Source organism: Mobula hypostoma, chromosome 24 (genome assembly GCF_963921235.1).
Source record: "Mobula hypostoma chromosome 24, sMobHyp1.1, whole genome shotgun sequence".
In the NCBI taxonomy this organism is placed as follows: domain Eukaryota; kingdom Metazoa; phylum Chordata; class Chondrichthyes; order Myliobatiformes; family Myliobatidae; genus Mobula; species Mobula hypostoma.
The window spans coordinates 45,435,955-45,454,481 of record NC_086120.1 but is presented as its reverse complement, the minus strand read 5'-3'; the positions used below and the strand labels follow the sequence as shown (position 1 = coordinate 45,454,481).

Here is an 18,527-nt window from a genome sequence, read left to right as displayed (position 1 = left end):
AAGGACAGCTTCTACCCCACAGCCTTAAAACTATTGAATGCATTGTACAAGATTGTCCCTTGAGCTCGGAATCTGCCTCACCAGAGCCTTGCACCCGATTGTCTCCCTGCACTGCACCTTCCTTATAACTGTAACACTTTATTCTGCATTCTGTTATTGTTTCTCCCCCGTGCTGTGGTGGCCAGTGCGATCATGTTTGCTGTTGTGTGCTGGGGCAGCAGGCTGAGGGTAGCAGACACCAACAGAATCAACAAACTCATTCGTAAGGCCAGTGATGTTGTGGGGATGGAACTGGACTCTCTGACAGTGGTGTCTGAAAAGAGGATGCTGTCTAAGTTGCATGCCATCTTGGACAATGTCTCCCATCCACTACATAATGGACTGGGTGGGCACAGGAGTACATTCAGCCAGAGACTCATTCCACTGAGATGCAGCACAGAGCGTCATAGGAAGTCATTCCTGCCTGTGGCCATCAAACTTTACAACTCCTCCCTTGGAGGGTCAGACACCCTGAGCCAATAGGCTGGTCCTGGACTTACTTCCTTGCATAATTCACATATTACTATTTAACTATTTATGGTTTTATTACTATTTAATTATTTATGGTGCAACTGTAAGGAAAACCAATTTCCCCCGGGATCAATAAAGTATGACTATGACTATGACTGCCTCAATACATTGATGTGGTGAATTGATCTGTATGGATGGTGTGTAGAACAGTTTCTTCACTGTACTGCACTCAGTACCTGTGACAACAGAGATTCAAGATTGAAGATTACTCAATGTCATTCCCAGTCCACAGCTGTAAAGGAGAATGCAGCTCAAAAAAACACAATAAGGTGAAGAACATAATAATTTAAAAAAACACAACGGATATAAATACATAAGATAGCCTATAGATTATACGAATAATAAGCCAATTTAGTGTGATTGATATTTGTCTGTAATAAATACTGAAATAACAAAGACCATCACTGTGAAACTTGTGTTACTTTTAAATGGAACAGGTAAACCTTTGACTAATATTCTCCTATAGATATCTCAGCCCTTCTGCCAATGGGGAATGTCTGTCTGCACTTAATAGAGTGAGGATACAACATGTATTAAAGTTAACAAGTAGCAGTCTGTAGTGACTTAACCACTGACTGTATTGCACATCGCATCAGCTTGTTGATAAATACTCTACTGAGGCCGCTTGGAATGATGCCTGACTGTTGCTGCTCTGTCAGAGTTGTTCCTCTGGCAACTTCTGCCAATCAGCTGAGTGGCAATTTGTTAAACAGCGGTTGAATTAACCCCGATATAACCACTAGCTTCAATATTACACCCAGTGTCAACAGCACATAAACACTTGAGGTTATTACATAAAAAACTCTCCTCCTGCCATTTTACGGATTAATTTTAACAGCAATCATGAATGATTTATCTAACATTTTAAAACCATTTAAGTGAATAGCCTGCTTTAATTCACAGTTCAGTAATAAAGGTGTGGCTCTATTTTTTTTATATTCAGTCCATTGTTCTAAACTAGTCAATCAAAATATGTTCCCCCGTTAATCCGATACACTTAGTGGCCACTTTATTAGGTACACCTGTACACCTGTTCATTAATGTAAATATCTAATCAGCCAATCATGTGGCAGCAGCTCAATGCATAAAAGCATGCAGACATGGTCAAGAGGTTCAATTGTTTCTCAGACCACACATCAGAATGCGGAAGAAATGTGATCTAAAAGACTTTGACCGTGGAATGATTGTTGGTTCCAGATGGGGTGGTTTGAGTATCTCAGAAACTGCTGATCTCCTGGGATTTTCACACACAACAGTCTCTGGAGTTTATAGAGAATGCTGTGAAAAGCAAGAAACATCCAGCCAGTGGCAGTTTTGTGGGCAAAAAATACCTTGTTAATTTGAGAGGTCAGAGGCGAACGGCCAGACTGGTTCGAGCACTTAGGAAGGCGACAGTAACTCAGGTAACCACACGTTACCACAGTGGTGTGCAGAAAATCATCTCTGAATGCACAACATGTTGAACCTTGGAGAAGATGGGCTGCAGAACCAGAAGACCACTCCTGTACTTAGTAAGGAGTTTAATTAATTACACTGTAAGCATTTAATTTCCAGGGAATACAATCTGCTTTGTTAATAACACACAGTGAAAATGCTGGAGGAACCTAGCAGGCCAAACAGCATCTGTTTTGTACCAAGACCCATCGTTAGGACTGGAAATGAAGGGGGAAGAAAACATGAATAAGGAGTTGGAGGGAGGGGAAGAAATACAAGCTGGAAAGTGGTAAGTGAAGCCAGGTGAGGGGGAAGATAAACGGGAGGAGAAGAGAAGCAGCACGCTGCAGCGTGTGCAGCCCTCTGATGAAAAATGATATCGTATCTGTTAAATAGGGGCCGTGGATAATTCTGATTTGATGAAGATGGACGTGAAAGCACAGAGGAATATCTGAAAAAATTTCTGAAACGCTTGTCCGCTGCTGTCGTTACTGCGCGGTCGGGAATTTTTTGGAGGGTAGGCCTCAAAATCCCCGGCCTTGCCTGCTGTTGGCGACCAAGAAGGAGGTTGAATCATTTGGACAGAGATGGCACTCAGTACTCGGTGACTGAGAGCTGATCAGAGCTCGAAGTTTTCGGATGACTCAGCGTCCAACCATAGTTGGGTATGGCAGGGAGAGTTTTTCTTCCTTCTCTCCGTCTGCGTGAGATGTGGGACGTTTGACAGACTTTGAACTTTTACTGTGCTCATGGACTTCTTCATCAAGTTATGGTATTGTTGCACTGTTGTAACTATATGCTATAATTATGTGGTTTTGTTAGTTTTTTTCAGTCTTGGTCTGTCCTGTGTTTTGTGATATCACACCGGAGGAAATATTGTATCATTTCTTAATGCGTGCATTACTAAATGACAATAAAAGAGGACTGCGTGTCTTCATAATCTAAAAAAAAGATAGGTGAGCAGGGGAGGGGGAATGAAGTGAAAAGATGGAAGGCAAAAGGTGGAAGAGGTAATGGGCTGAAGAAGAAGGAATCTGACAGGAGAGAAGAGTGGGCCATGGGACTATTAAGTAAACTTTATTTGCTTAATCTCTTTGTATAACTTCTTCCTTGGAAACCAGGTAGATCTCCAGAAATTCAACACCCTTTAGAGGGGCAGGGTACCCTTCTTAATGTGTATTGGCCAGTGTTACTCAGTGATACATTTAGGGTCTAAGCAGAGATCCATATACCTCCCTTATATTCTTGCTTATGCTTCAACCTCAACAATTCCTTTCCTCCCTCGAATGCTGCTTAACCCATTGAATTTATTTCATGCTCCAGATTCCAGCATCTGTAGTCGCTTGTGTCTCCAGAGTCCTGTGGCAGATTTCAACAGCTATCTGCAAATAACAGGATCAGAATCAAGTTTATCATCACTGACATGTATCATGAAATTTGTTGTTCTGTAGCAGCAGTACAGAGCAAGACATAAGACGTATGCATGGTGGCCACTTTTTTAGGTTCCTTCTGCTGCTGTAGCCCACCCACTTGAAGGTGCACTCAGAGATGCACTGCTGCACAACACACCGTTGCAACGCATGGTTTGAATAACGGTCTCCTTGACTGTCTGCTTGAACCAGTCTAGCCTTTCTCCTCTGACCACCCTCATTAAAAGGGATTTTCGCCTGCAGAACTGCTGCTCCCTAAGTGATTCTTTGTCATCACACCATTCTCTGTAAACTCCAGAGACTGGTGTGCGTGAAAATCCCAGGAGATTTTCATGCACCAGTGAGGGTAAGAATTCAATGATTTGGCAGATCAATGCATGGTTGAGGAATTAGTACAGGGGGCACAGTTTCAGATTTCTGGATCATTGAGATCTCTTTTGCGGAAGGTACGACCTGTACAAAAAGGACTGATTACACCTGTGCCCAAGGGGGGACCTATATAATTGCAGGCAGGTTTACTGGAGCTGTTGGCGAGGGCTTAAACTAATTTGGCAGGGAAACAGGAATCAGAGCGATAGGGCTGGGGCGGGGTGGGCAATAGGTATACAAGTAGATACCATGTGTAGTGAGACTGTGAGGAAAGACTGGCAGATGATAGGGCAAAATTGCAGTCAGTGGATGAGTTGAAGTGTAACAAGGGGGACAAAATCAAAAAGGGTGACAGATACAGGACTGAAGTTGTTCTCTTTGAGTGCGTGTAGTATACAGAATAAGGTAAATGATCTTGTAGTACTTTTAGACATTGTCAGGTGCGACATTGTGGGCATCACTGAGTCATGGCTGAAAGAAGATCATAGTTGTGAGCTTAACATTCAAGGATATACATTATATTGAAAGGACAGGCATGTAGGCAGAGGGGGTGGGAGGCTCTATTGATAAAAAATGAAATCAATTCCTTAAAAAGAGAAGACATGCAACTGGAAGATGTAGAATCTTCATGGGTAGAATTAAGAAACGATAAGGGTAAGAAGACCGTGATGGAAGTTAAGTATAGGCCTCCAAACAGAATCCAGGATGTGGGATACAAATTACAATGGGAGATAGAAAAGGCTTGTCAAAAGTGCAATGTTACGATAATCATAACGTGTTTCAATATACAGGTAGATAGGGAAAAATCAAGTTGGTGCTGGATCCTAAGAGAGGGTATTTGTAGAATGCATAGGAGTTGGCTTTTCAGGGCAGCTTGTGGATGGGCCCACTAGGGGAAAGGTTATTTTGGATTGGGTGTTGTGTAATGCGCCAGATTTGATTAGGGAGCTTAAGGTAAAGGAACCCTTGGGAGACAGTGATCATAATACAATAGAATTCTCCCTGCAGTTTGAAAGGGTTACAGATGTATCAGTATTACAGTGGAGTAAAGTGAATCAGAGAGGCATGAGAGAGGAGCTGGCTAAGGGAACATGATATTCGTTCATACTATTGCTATTCATTTCTCAAGTATTCCACATTTGTTCTGGCCATTGTCTTTTCTTAATATAAATGGTAAATTTTGCAGAAACACAGGAGATTCTGCAGAAGCCGGAAATCCAGAGTAACAGACATAAAATGCTGAAGGCACTTGGCTGGTCAGGCAGTATCTACGGAGAGGAATAAAGAGTCTTTCTTTGGGCCAAGACCCTTCATCAATCTTTGTTTATCTTGCTTTGATACCTGTGGAACATTTTGTGTCTCCCTTTGCTGTTTCAATTACAAGGGTCACTGCTAGTTTACTGTATTTGCATATACTTCAAATCCAAGTTCAAGTTTATTGTCATTCAGCCATACACATGTATATAGTTAAATGAAACACTGATCTTCTGAGGCCAAAGTGAAAATCACAGTATATACGATCACATGTGGCACACAGCACGTATCAGTACAATTGCATGCACAGTCACAAAAAAATATCGGCAGGGGTCCCTGAGTGGCGTGATGGTGCATGAAATGGTGTCCTGGAGCCATGTTTCTGCAAGAACAAGTATGCAGCAGTTTTACATCTCACATTGAGTTCGTTGCAGATGAAGGTTATTCAGCTTGTCTTCCAGGGAGTGAACACAGGAGAGCAGCATCAATGGGACAGCCAGCCTCCAGGGTCCAGCCCACAACTCTGCACAGATCCCACCACACCCAACTTTCACACTGCCTCCAGCATCTCCTCCCATGGTAGCTCCTACAGCCTCTTAACTCCTTTTTCATCAATGTCTTTTCATTTGACAAGCAGAACATCTCTCTTTATGATGTCAACTAGCTCTATATTATTTTGAGTTCCTTTTGTGATCACCTCTGTTTCACTCATTAGTAGATTTGTTCAATGTACCATAGGCAGTATCTTCTGATGGTGTTTAAGTTCAAAGTACATTTATTATCAAAGTACATATATGCCACCATATACAACACTGACATTCGTTTTTTGTAGATATACTCAACAAATCCATAGAGTAATAACCATAACAGAATCAATGAAAGACAACACCAACTTGGCCATTCAACCAGTTTGCAAAAGGCAATGAACTGTGCAAATACAAAAAAAAGAAAAATAATATAAGAATAACAATAATAATAAATAAATAAACAAGGAATAAATGTCAAGAGCAGGAGATGAAGAGTCATTGAAAGTGAGTCCATAGGTTGTGGGAACATTTCAATAATAGGGCAAGTGAAGTTGAGTGAAGTTATCCTCTTTGGTTCAAGATCTTGATGGTTGAGGGGTAATAACTGTTCCTGAACCTGGTGATGTGAGGCCTGAAGTTCTTGTACCTTCTTGCTGAAGTTGAGGAAGTGAAGTGAGACAGATCCAAGTCTTAGAAGCACTTGCTTGTTATTTCCTTTCTAACATATCAAACAGAATCATGATAGCATCACAGAAAGATAAAATGTTGACACAAATATAGATCCATCTCATTACCGAATGGAGTATAACCTCCCCCTTGCATCTAGTAACAATTACACCAAATTAAAGCCAACATGTAAAAAAAATTGGCTACTCACTGATATAAACTGGTCTACAGAATTCCAATTTATGCAAGATCTAAACTTCATTCATCTGTTAAAATCAGACTGACTTTACTACACGCTTGTATAATATTTATGTTTATAAATTCTAACAATACATAACTGTTTCTGGGTTTGTGTGAGGGAAGGGTGCTTAACTACTTACATAAATCCTTTTCTGATTCATAATTCTGCCAACTTCCATTGGAATCTTTATCTTCTTTTACCTTCGAAAGGATTCTACCCCTTTCAAATGCTTACCTGTCTAGCCTACCATGTTCCCCAACTTGTTAGAGTTTACAGCTCTTACTGTCTGGCAACCATCTCTTGTCAATAGCCACATCATTTACCCTTCCAGATTAATTGGCAGTCGGAATCCTCGTATGCCATGTATAAAGGATAGTTATATTGGCAGCATCCTGATCATCAATTAGAAAGCTGCCGATGCGACAATTCTTTACGCATGGTGTACAAGATGCAGTGTCTTCACCTGAAATTTTGACAATTGCTTTCCCCAACCCCCAGCTCATGTTCTCCATATTTATTCCTTTTTATTTAGTATTATTATATTGTTTTTCTTTTCTTTTTGCATAGTGGGGGAATTAAGGATTATGGAAAAGGCAGGTAGCTGGAGATGAGTCCATGGCCAGATCAGTCATGATCTTATTCCATGGCGGGGCAGGCTCGATGGGCTCCTGCTCCTATTCCTTATGTTCATAGATGCTGCCCAGTCCACTGATTCTTCCAGCAGTTTGTCAGTATTCCTATCTATTCTTTATCTCTGATGCAGCCCCCACATTTACTTATTTACTCTCAATTTAATTACTTCCAGTTTTGTTCAGCTTTCTTGCAGTCCCCACAGCATGAAAGATAAAAGGAATCATGTCCACATTTAGAACACAAATGAATGGTAACATAGCGGCTAGCGCATCGCTGTCACAGCTCGGGGCGTCGGAGTTCAGAGTTCAGTTCCGGCACCTTCTGCAAGCACGTTTGAGCATTCTTTCCCGTGTGTGCGCGGGTTTCCTCCGGGTGCTCTGGTTTCCTCCCACGGTCCAAGGACGTACCGGTTAGTAAGTTAAATGATCATTGTGAATTGTCCTGTGGTTAGGCTAGGATCAAATCGGGGGATTGCTGGATGGCACGGCTCAAAGGGCCGAAGGGCCTGTTCCACGCTGCATCTCAATAAAATAAAATAAATAAATAGTGATGAATTTAAGCTGTCAGTCTGATAGTACGAGCATCGATATAGGACATCAGACGTAGGACACAGACCATAGACCATAGAACACAGTACCATGGGCACATAAGCATGCAGTAGGCAGTGTATCTAAGGGTTTAGCACAGTACTGTATTTGTGATCAGTCTGGGGTTAAACAGGTGGGTTGCCGGGCAGCACGGCTCATTGGGCCAGAAGGGCCTGTTCTACACTGTATCTATAGATAAAGTAAAATTTAAAAATGAGTGAACATGGATGTACTTCCAAATATGAAGCTTTTCTGAATAAGAAGTTTCATATTTGTTACTTTAACCTTACTATAATGTGACATGGAAATGTCAATTCGATCTCCAATTAAGCCAAAAGGTCTAATTCTGCTTCTATGTCTTATGGTCTTCTGATGTACAGAAATTAAGTGCACTGGACCACAAGGCCCTTCAGAGGACAGTCAAAACTGCCGAGAGGATCTCCCTCCTCCCTCCCCATTTGTGACATTTACCAGGAGTGCTGTCTATGAAGAGCCCGAAGAACTTGAGGTAGTGCAGTGGTTAGAATAATGCTTTACAGTACCAGCAACATGGGTTCAAATCCCACTGCTGACTGTAAAGAGTTTGTACGCTTTCCCCGTGATCGCGCGGGTTTCCTCTGGGTGCTCCAGTTTCCTCCCACAGTCCAAAGAATTATCAGCTGGTAGATAAATTGGGATTGTAAATTGTCCCATGATTAGGCTAGGGTTAAACCAGGGGATTGCTGGGCACCATGGCTCAAAGGGGTGGAAGGGCCTATTCCATGCGTTATATAAAAATAGCTTACCCCTACCACCCATCCCACAATCTCTTACACTCACTACCACCAGGAAGGAGGTACAGGAGCATCAGCACCAGGACTGCCAGACATCAGAACATAAGAAATAGGAGCAGGAGTAAGCCATCCGGCCCATCGAGCCTGCTCCGCCATTCAAAAAGATCATGGCTGATCCCAGCCATGGACTCATCTCCACCTGCCTGCCTTTTCCCCATAACCCTTAATTCTCCTACTATGTAAAAAAGTACTTATACTTTATTGTTGCCAAACAATTGATACTAGAACATACAATCATCACAGCGATATTTGATTCTGCACTTCCCACTCCCTGGATTACAAATATTAAATAGTAAAAATAGTAAAAATTAGTAAATATTAAAAATTTAAATTATAAATCATAAATAGAAAATAGAAAAATGGAAAGTAAGATAGTGCAAAAAAACCAAGAGGCAGGTCCGGATATTTGGAGGGTACGCCCCAGATCCGGGTCAGGATCCGTTCAGCAGTCTTATCACATTTGGAAAGAAGCTGTTCCCAAACTGGCTGTACGAGTCTTCAAGCTCCTGAGCCTTCTCCCGGAGGGAAGAGGGACGAAAAGTGTGTTGGCTGGGTGGGTCGTGTCCTTGATTATCCTGGCAGCACTGCTCCGACAGCGTGCGGTGTAAAGTGAGTCCATGGACTTCTTCCCTCAGGTTGTGAAGTATAGACCAGATAGCGGCTTTTTCCCTCAGGCTGTGAGACTAATGGAGACCCTGTCACCACCGAGGTCCCATCACTAGGACAGGGAACTGTTTACTGTTTACCTGTGCTGCACACTTCACTTCATTCTGAACTATGTTTTATTAACATGTTTGTGGCAATATTTTTGTTTTATGTGCTGTGTGTGATGTATGCACTGTTGTTAGGTTAACTGGTCATTGTAAATTGTCCCGTGATTAGACGAGGGTTAAGTTGGGGGTTTGCTGGGCGACACAGCTTACAAGGCCGGAAGGCCTGTTCCGCTCTGTATAAAATAACACTAGCCCTACCACCCAGCCCCCAATCCCTTCGACCCTCTACCATCAGGAGGAAGGTACAGGAGCATCGGTAACAGGACTGCCATTCTGGGTAACCGCTTCTTCCCTCAGGTTGTGAAGCTAATGAATACCCTGCCACCACCGAGATCTCATAACTAGGACAGTGAGCTGTTTACTGCTTACCTATGCTGCACGCTTCACCTGCATTTTGAATAATATTTTTGTTTTATGTGCTACGTGAGAGATATGTAATGTGGGTTCACTGTGGTCTGGAGGAATATTGTTATAGTCATAGTCATAGTCATACTTTATTGTTCCCGAGGGAAATTGGTTTTCGTTACAGTTGCACCAACCAAGAATAGAGTATAAATAAAGCAATATAAAACCATAAATAACTAAATAGTAATATGTAAATTATGCCAGGAAATAAGTCCAGGACCAGCCTATCGGCTCAGGGTGTCTGACCCTCCAAGGGAGGAGTTGTAAAGTTTGATGGCCACAGGCAGGAATGACTTCCTATGACGCTCTGTGCTGCATCTCGGTGGAATGAGTCTCTGGCTGAATGTACTCCTGTGCCCAACCAGTACATTATGTAGTGGATGGGAGACATTGACCAAGATGGCATGCAACTTGGACAGCATCCTCTTTTCAGACACCACCGTCAGAGAGTCCAGTTCCATCCTCACAACATCACTGGCCTTACGAATGAATTTGTTGATTCTGTTGGTGTCTGCCACCCTCAGCCTGCTGCCCCAGCACACAACAGCAAACATGATAGTTCAGATTGATTGTATGTATGTACAGTCAGATGACAATAAACTTGAACTTGAAATAATGGATTAAGAGGTGACAAAAAGAGATCTTAAAAAAATTAAACTCTCTTATTATCTCTTCCTGAGGAGAAGGCTCTATTGCACTAGGTTGTTTGGCAATATTTAAAGCCTAGCATTGAACGAGAGCTTGAACTCATTCAGTGGTAAATTTTGTTTGTTTCTACAGCAACTTCAAACTATTGAAAGCATTATCCTGATGAAGTTGGTTGAGAGCAACTGACTTGCAGGACCACCAGTTGTGTTGGAACCACATAATTCCAACAGTAACTTTCTACGTTGGTTTATAGCACCCACCCCACACACTGCCTTTTCTAAAAGCTATCTTCTGGAAAGCCCTATAGGACTATTAAAACTAAAGCTTCACGCCATCTTAAAAGTTTCTTCCCTTAGGCAGTTAATCATATCAACCATTCTAGTTACCAACCCTCACCTCCTCTATTTGTCTCAGTCACTGCCCTGTATACAATATAAACCACTTTTTATAATGTGGTCTACATTGTAAATCACTGAGGACAATACCAAGCAAACTGCTTTTTCCAAAAGCTCCCTTTCGGAAAGTATAATAGTGCTACTAAACTAAAAAACTTCATGCTATCTCATCACCCTCTGCTATCTATCTGTAAATATTTTAAGCCACTTTTTATAAAGCTGTTGACAGTACATTGTAAATACTACATGCTGGTATCTTCTATGAGACGTTTTCAAGGAGCAGTGCCAGAGAAAAGCAGCGTCCATCACTAAGGACTCCCACCACCCAGGACATGCCATCTTCTCCTGGCTGCCGTCAGGGAGGAGGTACAGGACCCTGAATCATTCACACCCAATGATTCAGGAACAGCTTCTTCCCCCCCCTTCCATCTGATTTCTAAATGAACATTGAACCCATGAACACTACTCTTCTTTTCTGTTTTTGCGCCACTAATTTGAATTTAACTATTTAATATACATATCTATATTTACTGTAATTCAGTTTTTTTTCTGCAGTTATCATGCGCTGCATTGTACTGGTGCCACTAAGTTAATAAATCTCACAGCATATGCCAGTGATATTAAACCTGATTCTAGTATTTCTGTGTCACTGCATATTTTATTCCATATCTGCACTTTAACTTCTAAGTTATTTTATATAATTTTTATTCTTCATAATTGTTGAATGCTGTTTTTATTGCATGTCGCACCAACACACAGCAAGTTCCTAGTATGTGTAACTGTAGACGGCAAATAATGAGTTTGCTGGAATATTTCTGAACCTCACATACTGTAATAACAAGCATCATCATCATCAGCGGGAGTTTGAGAGCAAATTCTGACCCGATAAACCCCACCCTGTAACTAAATTCCCTTTACTTAAACAGACAGCGATTATGCTCGGCACTGTGAGCTGTTTATAAAAGTGAAGGACACAAAGGATTCTGCAGATGCTGGAAATCCAGAGCAACACACGCAATAAGCTGGAGGAGCTCAGCAACATAGAAGTGAGCAAATTGTGCCATGATCAGGCTAGGGTTAACCTGGGGATGCCAGGCAGCATGGCTTGAAAGGCCAGAATGGCTGTATCGCAATAAATAAATAGTTAACGTTTACAGGCCAAAACCCTTCTTTGGGATTGAAAAGAGAGGGGGAAGATGCCAGAATAAAAAGGTGGGGGGAGGGGAAGGAGGCTAGCTGGAAGGTGATAGGTGACGCCAGGTGGGTGGGGAAGGTAAAAGGCTGGAGAAGGAGGAATCTGACAGGAGAGGAGCATGGACCATGGGAGAAAGGGAAGGAGGAGAGGACCCAAGGGAGGTGAAGAGCAGGTGAGGAAAAGAGGTAAGAGGCTGGAGAGGGGAATAGAAGAAGAGGGAAGGGGGAGAAAAAAAATTACCAGGAGAAATCGATACATTTTTCTACAAATATTGCGGAAGAATAATGTAGATCTGGGGAGTGCTTGAGCTGAAGGCACAAATGGCTCCAAACCCCAGCAATCCATCCTTCACTCCAATTTGTTTTCATGTCCCCTATTGCCTGTGTTCTTGTTTGGATTTCTTTCGCCTGGAGATTGTAATGTGGTCTATTGATGTTATTGTCTCACTGGGGAGATAAATCCTAAATCACAGCACCAGGAGCTGCCACTACAGAAAACAGAGATAGCAACAAATTAATACGAGGACTGATTTAAATTTTAAATAGGGCTCCAGGCTCCATTGTGCTTTACGATCTTGTCTCCCAGGAGGAAAAAGCTTGTGCATTCCTCATGTGGCATCCGAAGACAGAAAGTTAGCACGGTCCCCAAGCGAAAGAACTCAGTTGGCAGCAACAGAAGATACATTTATAATCTCATTAATTTATTTATCAGAACTTTTGGAAAACTGGCCTGGAAAATGGAAGGAGGTTAGAGAGGGTGCAGAGGAGGTTTACCAGGATGCTGCCTGGACTAGAGATGGGTCTTTTGAGGACGGGTTGAGCAAGCTGGGGCTTTTCTCTCTGGAGCAACGGAGAATGAGAGATGACTTGATAGAGGTGCACAAGACGATAAAAAGCAAAGATCCAGTGGGTAGCCAGAGACTTTTTCTCAGGACAGAAATGGCTAGTACAAGGGACATATATTTCATGTGATTGGAGTAAAGCAGGGGTTCCCAACCTGGGGTCCATGACTTACAAAAGGCTTGGATCCCCTGCAGTAAAGTATAGTGGGAATATCAGAGGCAAGTTTTTATTTCACACAGAGGGTGGTAGAAGCGTGGAACATCCTGCCATGGGTGGTGATAGGAGCAGACATATTAGGGGCATTTAAGAAACATTTAGATAGGAACACGGATGATAGAAAAATAGAGGGCTATGTAAGAGGGAAGGGGTTAGATCGATCTTAGGGTAGGTTAAGAGGTTGTGAGCCAAAGGGCCTGTGCTGTGTTGTAATGTTCTGTGTTCTACATTGTAAAATGACTGGGTTGTTCAGTAGAACAGGCAGCATCTGTGTTCAGAGAATCAGACTGAACTCTTCCTTCAGATTTGTCCTCGGACTCAGAACATTACAACACAGCACAGGACCTATGTTCCATGCTCTAGAACAGTCCCGTTCCACTTTGACACGAGACTCTTCTCAGTTAATAAAATACCGGCCTATGTACAGAGCATAGATCAGCCAAACAATACTTCTCTTTGGAGTGAAGAGATGTTTCGATAGAGCTGTATAAATTTGTAAGAGGCATAGGAAGAGTGGACAGCCAAGACTTTTTCCCAGGGTGGAAATGGCTAATATGAAGGGCATAATTGTAAGGTGATTGGAGGAAAGTATAGAGGGTTTATCAGAGGTAAGTTTTTTTTTTCCAAACACAGAGTGGTGAGTGCTTGGAACGCTCTGCCAGGGGTGGTGGTGGAGGCATATGCATTAGGGACATTTAAAAAATAACTCAGATAGGCATGTGAGTAAAAGAAAAATGGAGGGAAGGGTTGGATTGTTCTTGGAGTAAGTTAGAAGGCTGGCAAAACATCATAGGCCGAAGGGTCTGCACTTTGTTGTAGTGTTCTACGTTCTGTATTCTAATACTTGGGCAAGCTTCCCACCAGACAATTACATTTTTACAACTACCTCCAAGGAGTAGTTACAGATGACCCACACCCCTCCCCCACCCCCACCCCCAAGTGCATACTGGGTACATACGACACATATTTGGTTATTAAGGAGCCCAGATTAGCCAATTAATTTAAATCAAATTCTGATGTGAATCAAAATGAGTTTTGGCTTCTTCCGCCCTTCCTTTCCAATCCTGATGCAAGGTCTTGGCCCAAAACGTTGACCGTTTATCCTTTTGCATAGATGCTGCCTGAGCCATTGAGTTCCTCCAGCATTTTGTGTGAGGGTGTTGCTCTAGGTTTCCAGCATCTGCAGAATCTCCTCTGTTTGTAGCTAATTAATCTTATGATTAATGTAAAAATGTCAATAATAAAAACCATTATTAAGCATGGAATCTCAATCTTCATATTCACAGAGAAAATGCATTTTAAGTGTTTTCAGTATAAAATTTAGATGCAAGTCAAGGTGTGCTGGAGTTATTGATCATGGGACTGCCTGCTTTGGCTACAGGGCATCTGCTAAAGAGGAACGTAACTCAAATGAAAACACTGGACCTCAGTACCGTGGGAATAGTGGTGGCATGGGAGAGTGATATTGTGAATGCTGTTCTTTGCTGCATGTCACACCAGCACAGCACAGCAAGTCCCCAATACGTATAAATGTATATGGCCAGTTGGTTGTCATTATGCGCCACGTCGCATGGCGTGGGCGATCATGGTCTTCCCGTGCCAAGATTGTTCTTGACAAATTTTTCTACAGAAATGGTTTGCTGTTGCTTTCTTCTGGGAAGTATCTCTACAAGGCAGATGAGCCTAGCCATCAAATTCAAAGGTTCACTTACTATCACAATGTATATTCTTCTTCTCCAGATAGCCATGAAACCAAGAAAGAAAAGAATGGCAACACGGTCATCAATCCTCAAATCCCTCCTCCCCACACAGAAAACGAACAAAGATGGAACAGCACACATACAAGCTGCTGGTGAACGCAGCAGGCCAGGCAGCATCTATAGGAAGAGGTACAGTCGACGTTTCAGGCCGAGACCCTTCGTCAGGACTAACTGAAAGAAGAGCTAGTAAGGGATTTGAAAGTGGGAGGGGGAGGGGGAGATCCAAAACGATAGGAGAAGACAGGAGGGGGAGGGATGGAGCCGAGAGCTGGACAGGTGATAGGCAAAAGGGATATGAGAGGATCATGGGACAGGAGGCCTAGGGAGAAAGAAGGGGAGAGGGGAAGCCCAGAGGATGGGCAAGGAGTATAGTGAGAGGGACAGAGGGAGAAAAAGGGGAGAGAGAGAAAAAGAATATATATATATTAAATAAATAAATAATGGATGGAGTACGAGAGGGAGGTGGGGCATTAACGGAAGTTAGAGAAGTCAATGTTCATGCCGTCAGGTTGGAGGCTACCCAGATGGAATATATGGTGTTGTTCCTCCAACCTGAGTGTGGCTTCATCTTTACAGTAGAGGAGGCCGTGGATAGACATGTCAGAATGGGAATGGAATGTGGAATTAAAACGTGTGGCCACTGGGAGATCCTGCTTTCTCTGGTGGACAGAGCGTAGGTGTTCAGTGAAACGATCTCCCAGTCTGCGTCGGATCTCGCCAATATATAGAAGGCCACATCAGGAGCACCAGACGCAGTATATCACCCCAGCCGACTCACAGGTGAAGTGTTGCCTCACCTGGAAGGACTGTCTGTGGCCCTGAATGGTAGTGAGGGAGGAAGTGTAAGGGCATGTGTAGCACTTGTTCCGCTTACTCTCCCCAACCACCGGGCTGCAAAGCATTGCTACCAGGCCGCGAGGAACGATATGATTTGTCGATATGCAACGATATGAGTCAGCTGCACCTTTCCTCATTTCCTGTCACGCCCTATTGAACTTGAACGCCCCCCCCCCATTAGCCAGTTTGCAAGCATATCGTCAATATTAAACCGGTCTGCGGTGCAAGAAAGATTGGGGACCCCTGGTTTACAATGACCAATTAACCTACCAACCAGTATGTGTTTGAACTGTGGGAGGAAACCAGAGTACCTGGAAAAAACCCATGCATTCCACAGATAACGTCGGAATTGAAATCCGACCTCTGACGTTCCCAGGTCTAACAGTGCCGCGCTAACTGCTACGCAACGATGGCGCCCGAATTTGTGTTGCCGTGGCTCTGAGTGTGGTTTGACAGTGATTTGTGTGGACAAATTTCTTCATTTACCCCCAGTACATCCACAGGTGTGTTGATCATTAGCACAAACAGTGCATTGCACTGCATGTTTCGATGCACATGTGATAAATAGATCTGAATCTTCAACCAGGACGGCTTCTGATATTTCATTGTTAGCAAGAGTTGTACAAGTCACGTTGGTGGAATTGAGGTGGGGGTAATGTATTTTGAAGTTCCAGTAATGGTTTAACCCTGGTAAGAGCTATATACATATTAAGGAAGCAGTATTTATCTATTTATTTCATTTTTATTATTTATTTTGTGATACAGTGCACAGTAGGCCCTTCCAATCGTGCCACCTCAGCAACCCCCGACAAACCCGCTCAATCCTAACCTAATCACGGGACAGTTTACAATGACCAATTAATCTACCCGGTACGTCTTTGGACTGTGGGAGGAAACCGGAGCACGCAGGGAAACCCACGCATTCCGCGGGGAGGACGTAGAGACTCCCTATAGAATGGTACTGGGATTGAACATTCGACCAACCCAACTTCCCACCACACCGATGCTGTGAGAATGAGGTGCCGCGATGGTTTTAGCACCCTGTCTAGTTGGTCCTGTAAAATCATTGATGTGCCATATCAGATGGGTTATAAAACTGGAATCCCACTTCAACACATGAACTCATACTCAGCAAGTGAGATAGTCGAGTTTAGAACATATACCCACCCCAAGAGTTGTCAGCGGGATTGGGCGAGGTTTATGCCAGGCTCCTCTTGGTATAATGCAGATCAGCTCCATTCCTACAGCTCACCGAGGGACTAACTCCTCATGGTCTTCAAGTGCAAAGTGTTGGCTTGTAAAAGCCAAAGCCTGAACAACTCTCAATAACCCTTTCTCTACAGAGCAAATGAGAAGGTGAATGAATCAAAGAAAATTTGCCTGGATTAATGCAATTTTGTGCAGATGCCAGTCGATGGAACTAGCAGATCAATGGTTAGGCTCGGACTAGATGGGCTGAAGGGACTGTTTCTGTGCTGTAGTGTTCTATGAGTCTAATTTAAACAATGATTGACACTGTGGTGCAAATTGCAGAGCCGCTGCCTCACAACTCCTTAAACCTGGTTCAATCCTGACATCTAGGACTGTTCCAGTGGAGTCCGCACATTACGTCTGGGCTCTTCTCACATCCTAAAATCATGGACTCATTGGTAGATCAACTGACCACCGTAAAAAGGAGACGCTGGCGGTGGCGCAATGTGGTGACCGTGCTCGGTGCTGCCCTCCAGTGCTGAGCGGCGGAATGACAGGCTGGATTGCAGTAGCTGTGCACTGCTGGGAATCTGTACAATCAATTTGCAGGACGTGTCACTTAGGGTCTTTTTTGCATGACTATTTTTTTTTGCTTGCTATTTTGAATGTGCTTTGTATGTTTTGCACCTTGGCCCCAGTGGAACACTGTTTTATTCAGCTGTATCTATGTATGCTTGAATGATAATTAAACTTGATTTGATTATATTTTATTTGATTGTTCTTTTCTTTGAAACGAGATATAGCATGGCAGAGGCCCTCCTGGTCACCCACTTACACCCCCGTGACTAGTGGGAGGAAGCTCACATGGTCATTGGGAGAACCTGCAAGCTCCTTACAGACAGTGGTTGGAATTGAACCGGGGTCGCTGGCATTGTAATAGTGTTATGCTGGCCACTACACTACCATGCCATTCTTGGTCTAGGTGGGCGGAAGGGGATGGAAAGAATGAGGATTAGTGAAAGAATGATGTAAATGGAAATTTGCTGGTCAGAACCAACTTAATGGGCTGCAGGGTCAATTTCTGTGATACAGGGCTCCATGACAAAACCATTGGGAGCAAAGGCACTGTTATATTCAAATGTTTCTGGTCAAAAATTGTCCTGTAAGTCTCAAATCCTCTATGCTCCATGAAATGGTATCAGAACTTCTTTCAGCGTCTCCGTAGAATTATGTCGTCGTCAGAATCTCTCCTCCAGCGCTTCATCTTCTCTGTTGGGTACAGGTTGAACACAGCTTGCTTCCAAATTTTCTTGCTTCTTCCACAAGCTTGTTCCAGAGGTAATGAGAGCACCATAACCCTTGTTCTGTGAGAAGGCATACGCTGACCGACGACTTGATGAATGTCTCTGGAAATCTGTGACTTTATCGTCTGCCATTTGTTCTTTCTCATAAGTTGCCTGAAAGTAATCAGAAAGGGAGTCAGAGGATTGTAAGAATTACCAATTTCTCTTGAATATACATCACAAGTATTAACCTTAAGATCATTCAACATACAGTACTGTGCAAAGTCTTAGACACATATATATAACCAGGGTGCCTAAGACTTGCGCACAGTACTGTAGTAATTTTATGCATTGCATCGTACTGCTGCAAAAATAAAACAAATTTCATGACACATGTGAGTGATGATAAACCTGATTCTGATCTGGGTCTCTATTGTG

General features: G+C 43.0%; 1 protein-coding gene across 3 annotated transcripts in view; it reads right to left on the bottom strand.

Moving 5' to 3' along the window:
- Positions 1–16,376: 16,376 nt before the first annotated feature.
- Positions 16,377–18,527, bottom strand: part of LOC134337314 (phospholipid-transporting ATPase IC-like) — a 159,964-nt gene continuing 157,813 nt past the window's right edge. For all 3 annotated transcript variants that reach the window (XM_063032223.1, XM_063032221.1, XM_063032222.1), the window contains one exon: positions 16,377–18,263. In XM_063032223.1, the coding sequence (XP_062888293.1) occupies positions 18,045–18,263 (219 nt within the window). In that variant the 3' untranslated portion in view covers positions 16,377–18,044. The remainder of the gene's footprint in view (positions 18,264–18,527) is intronic.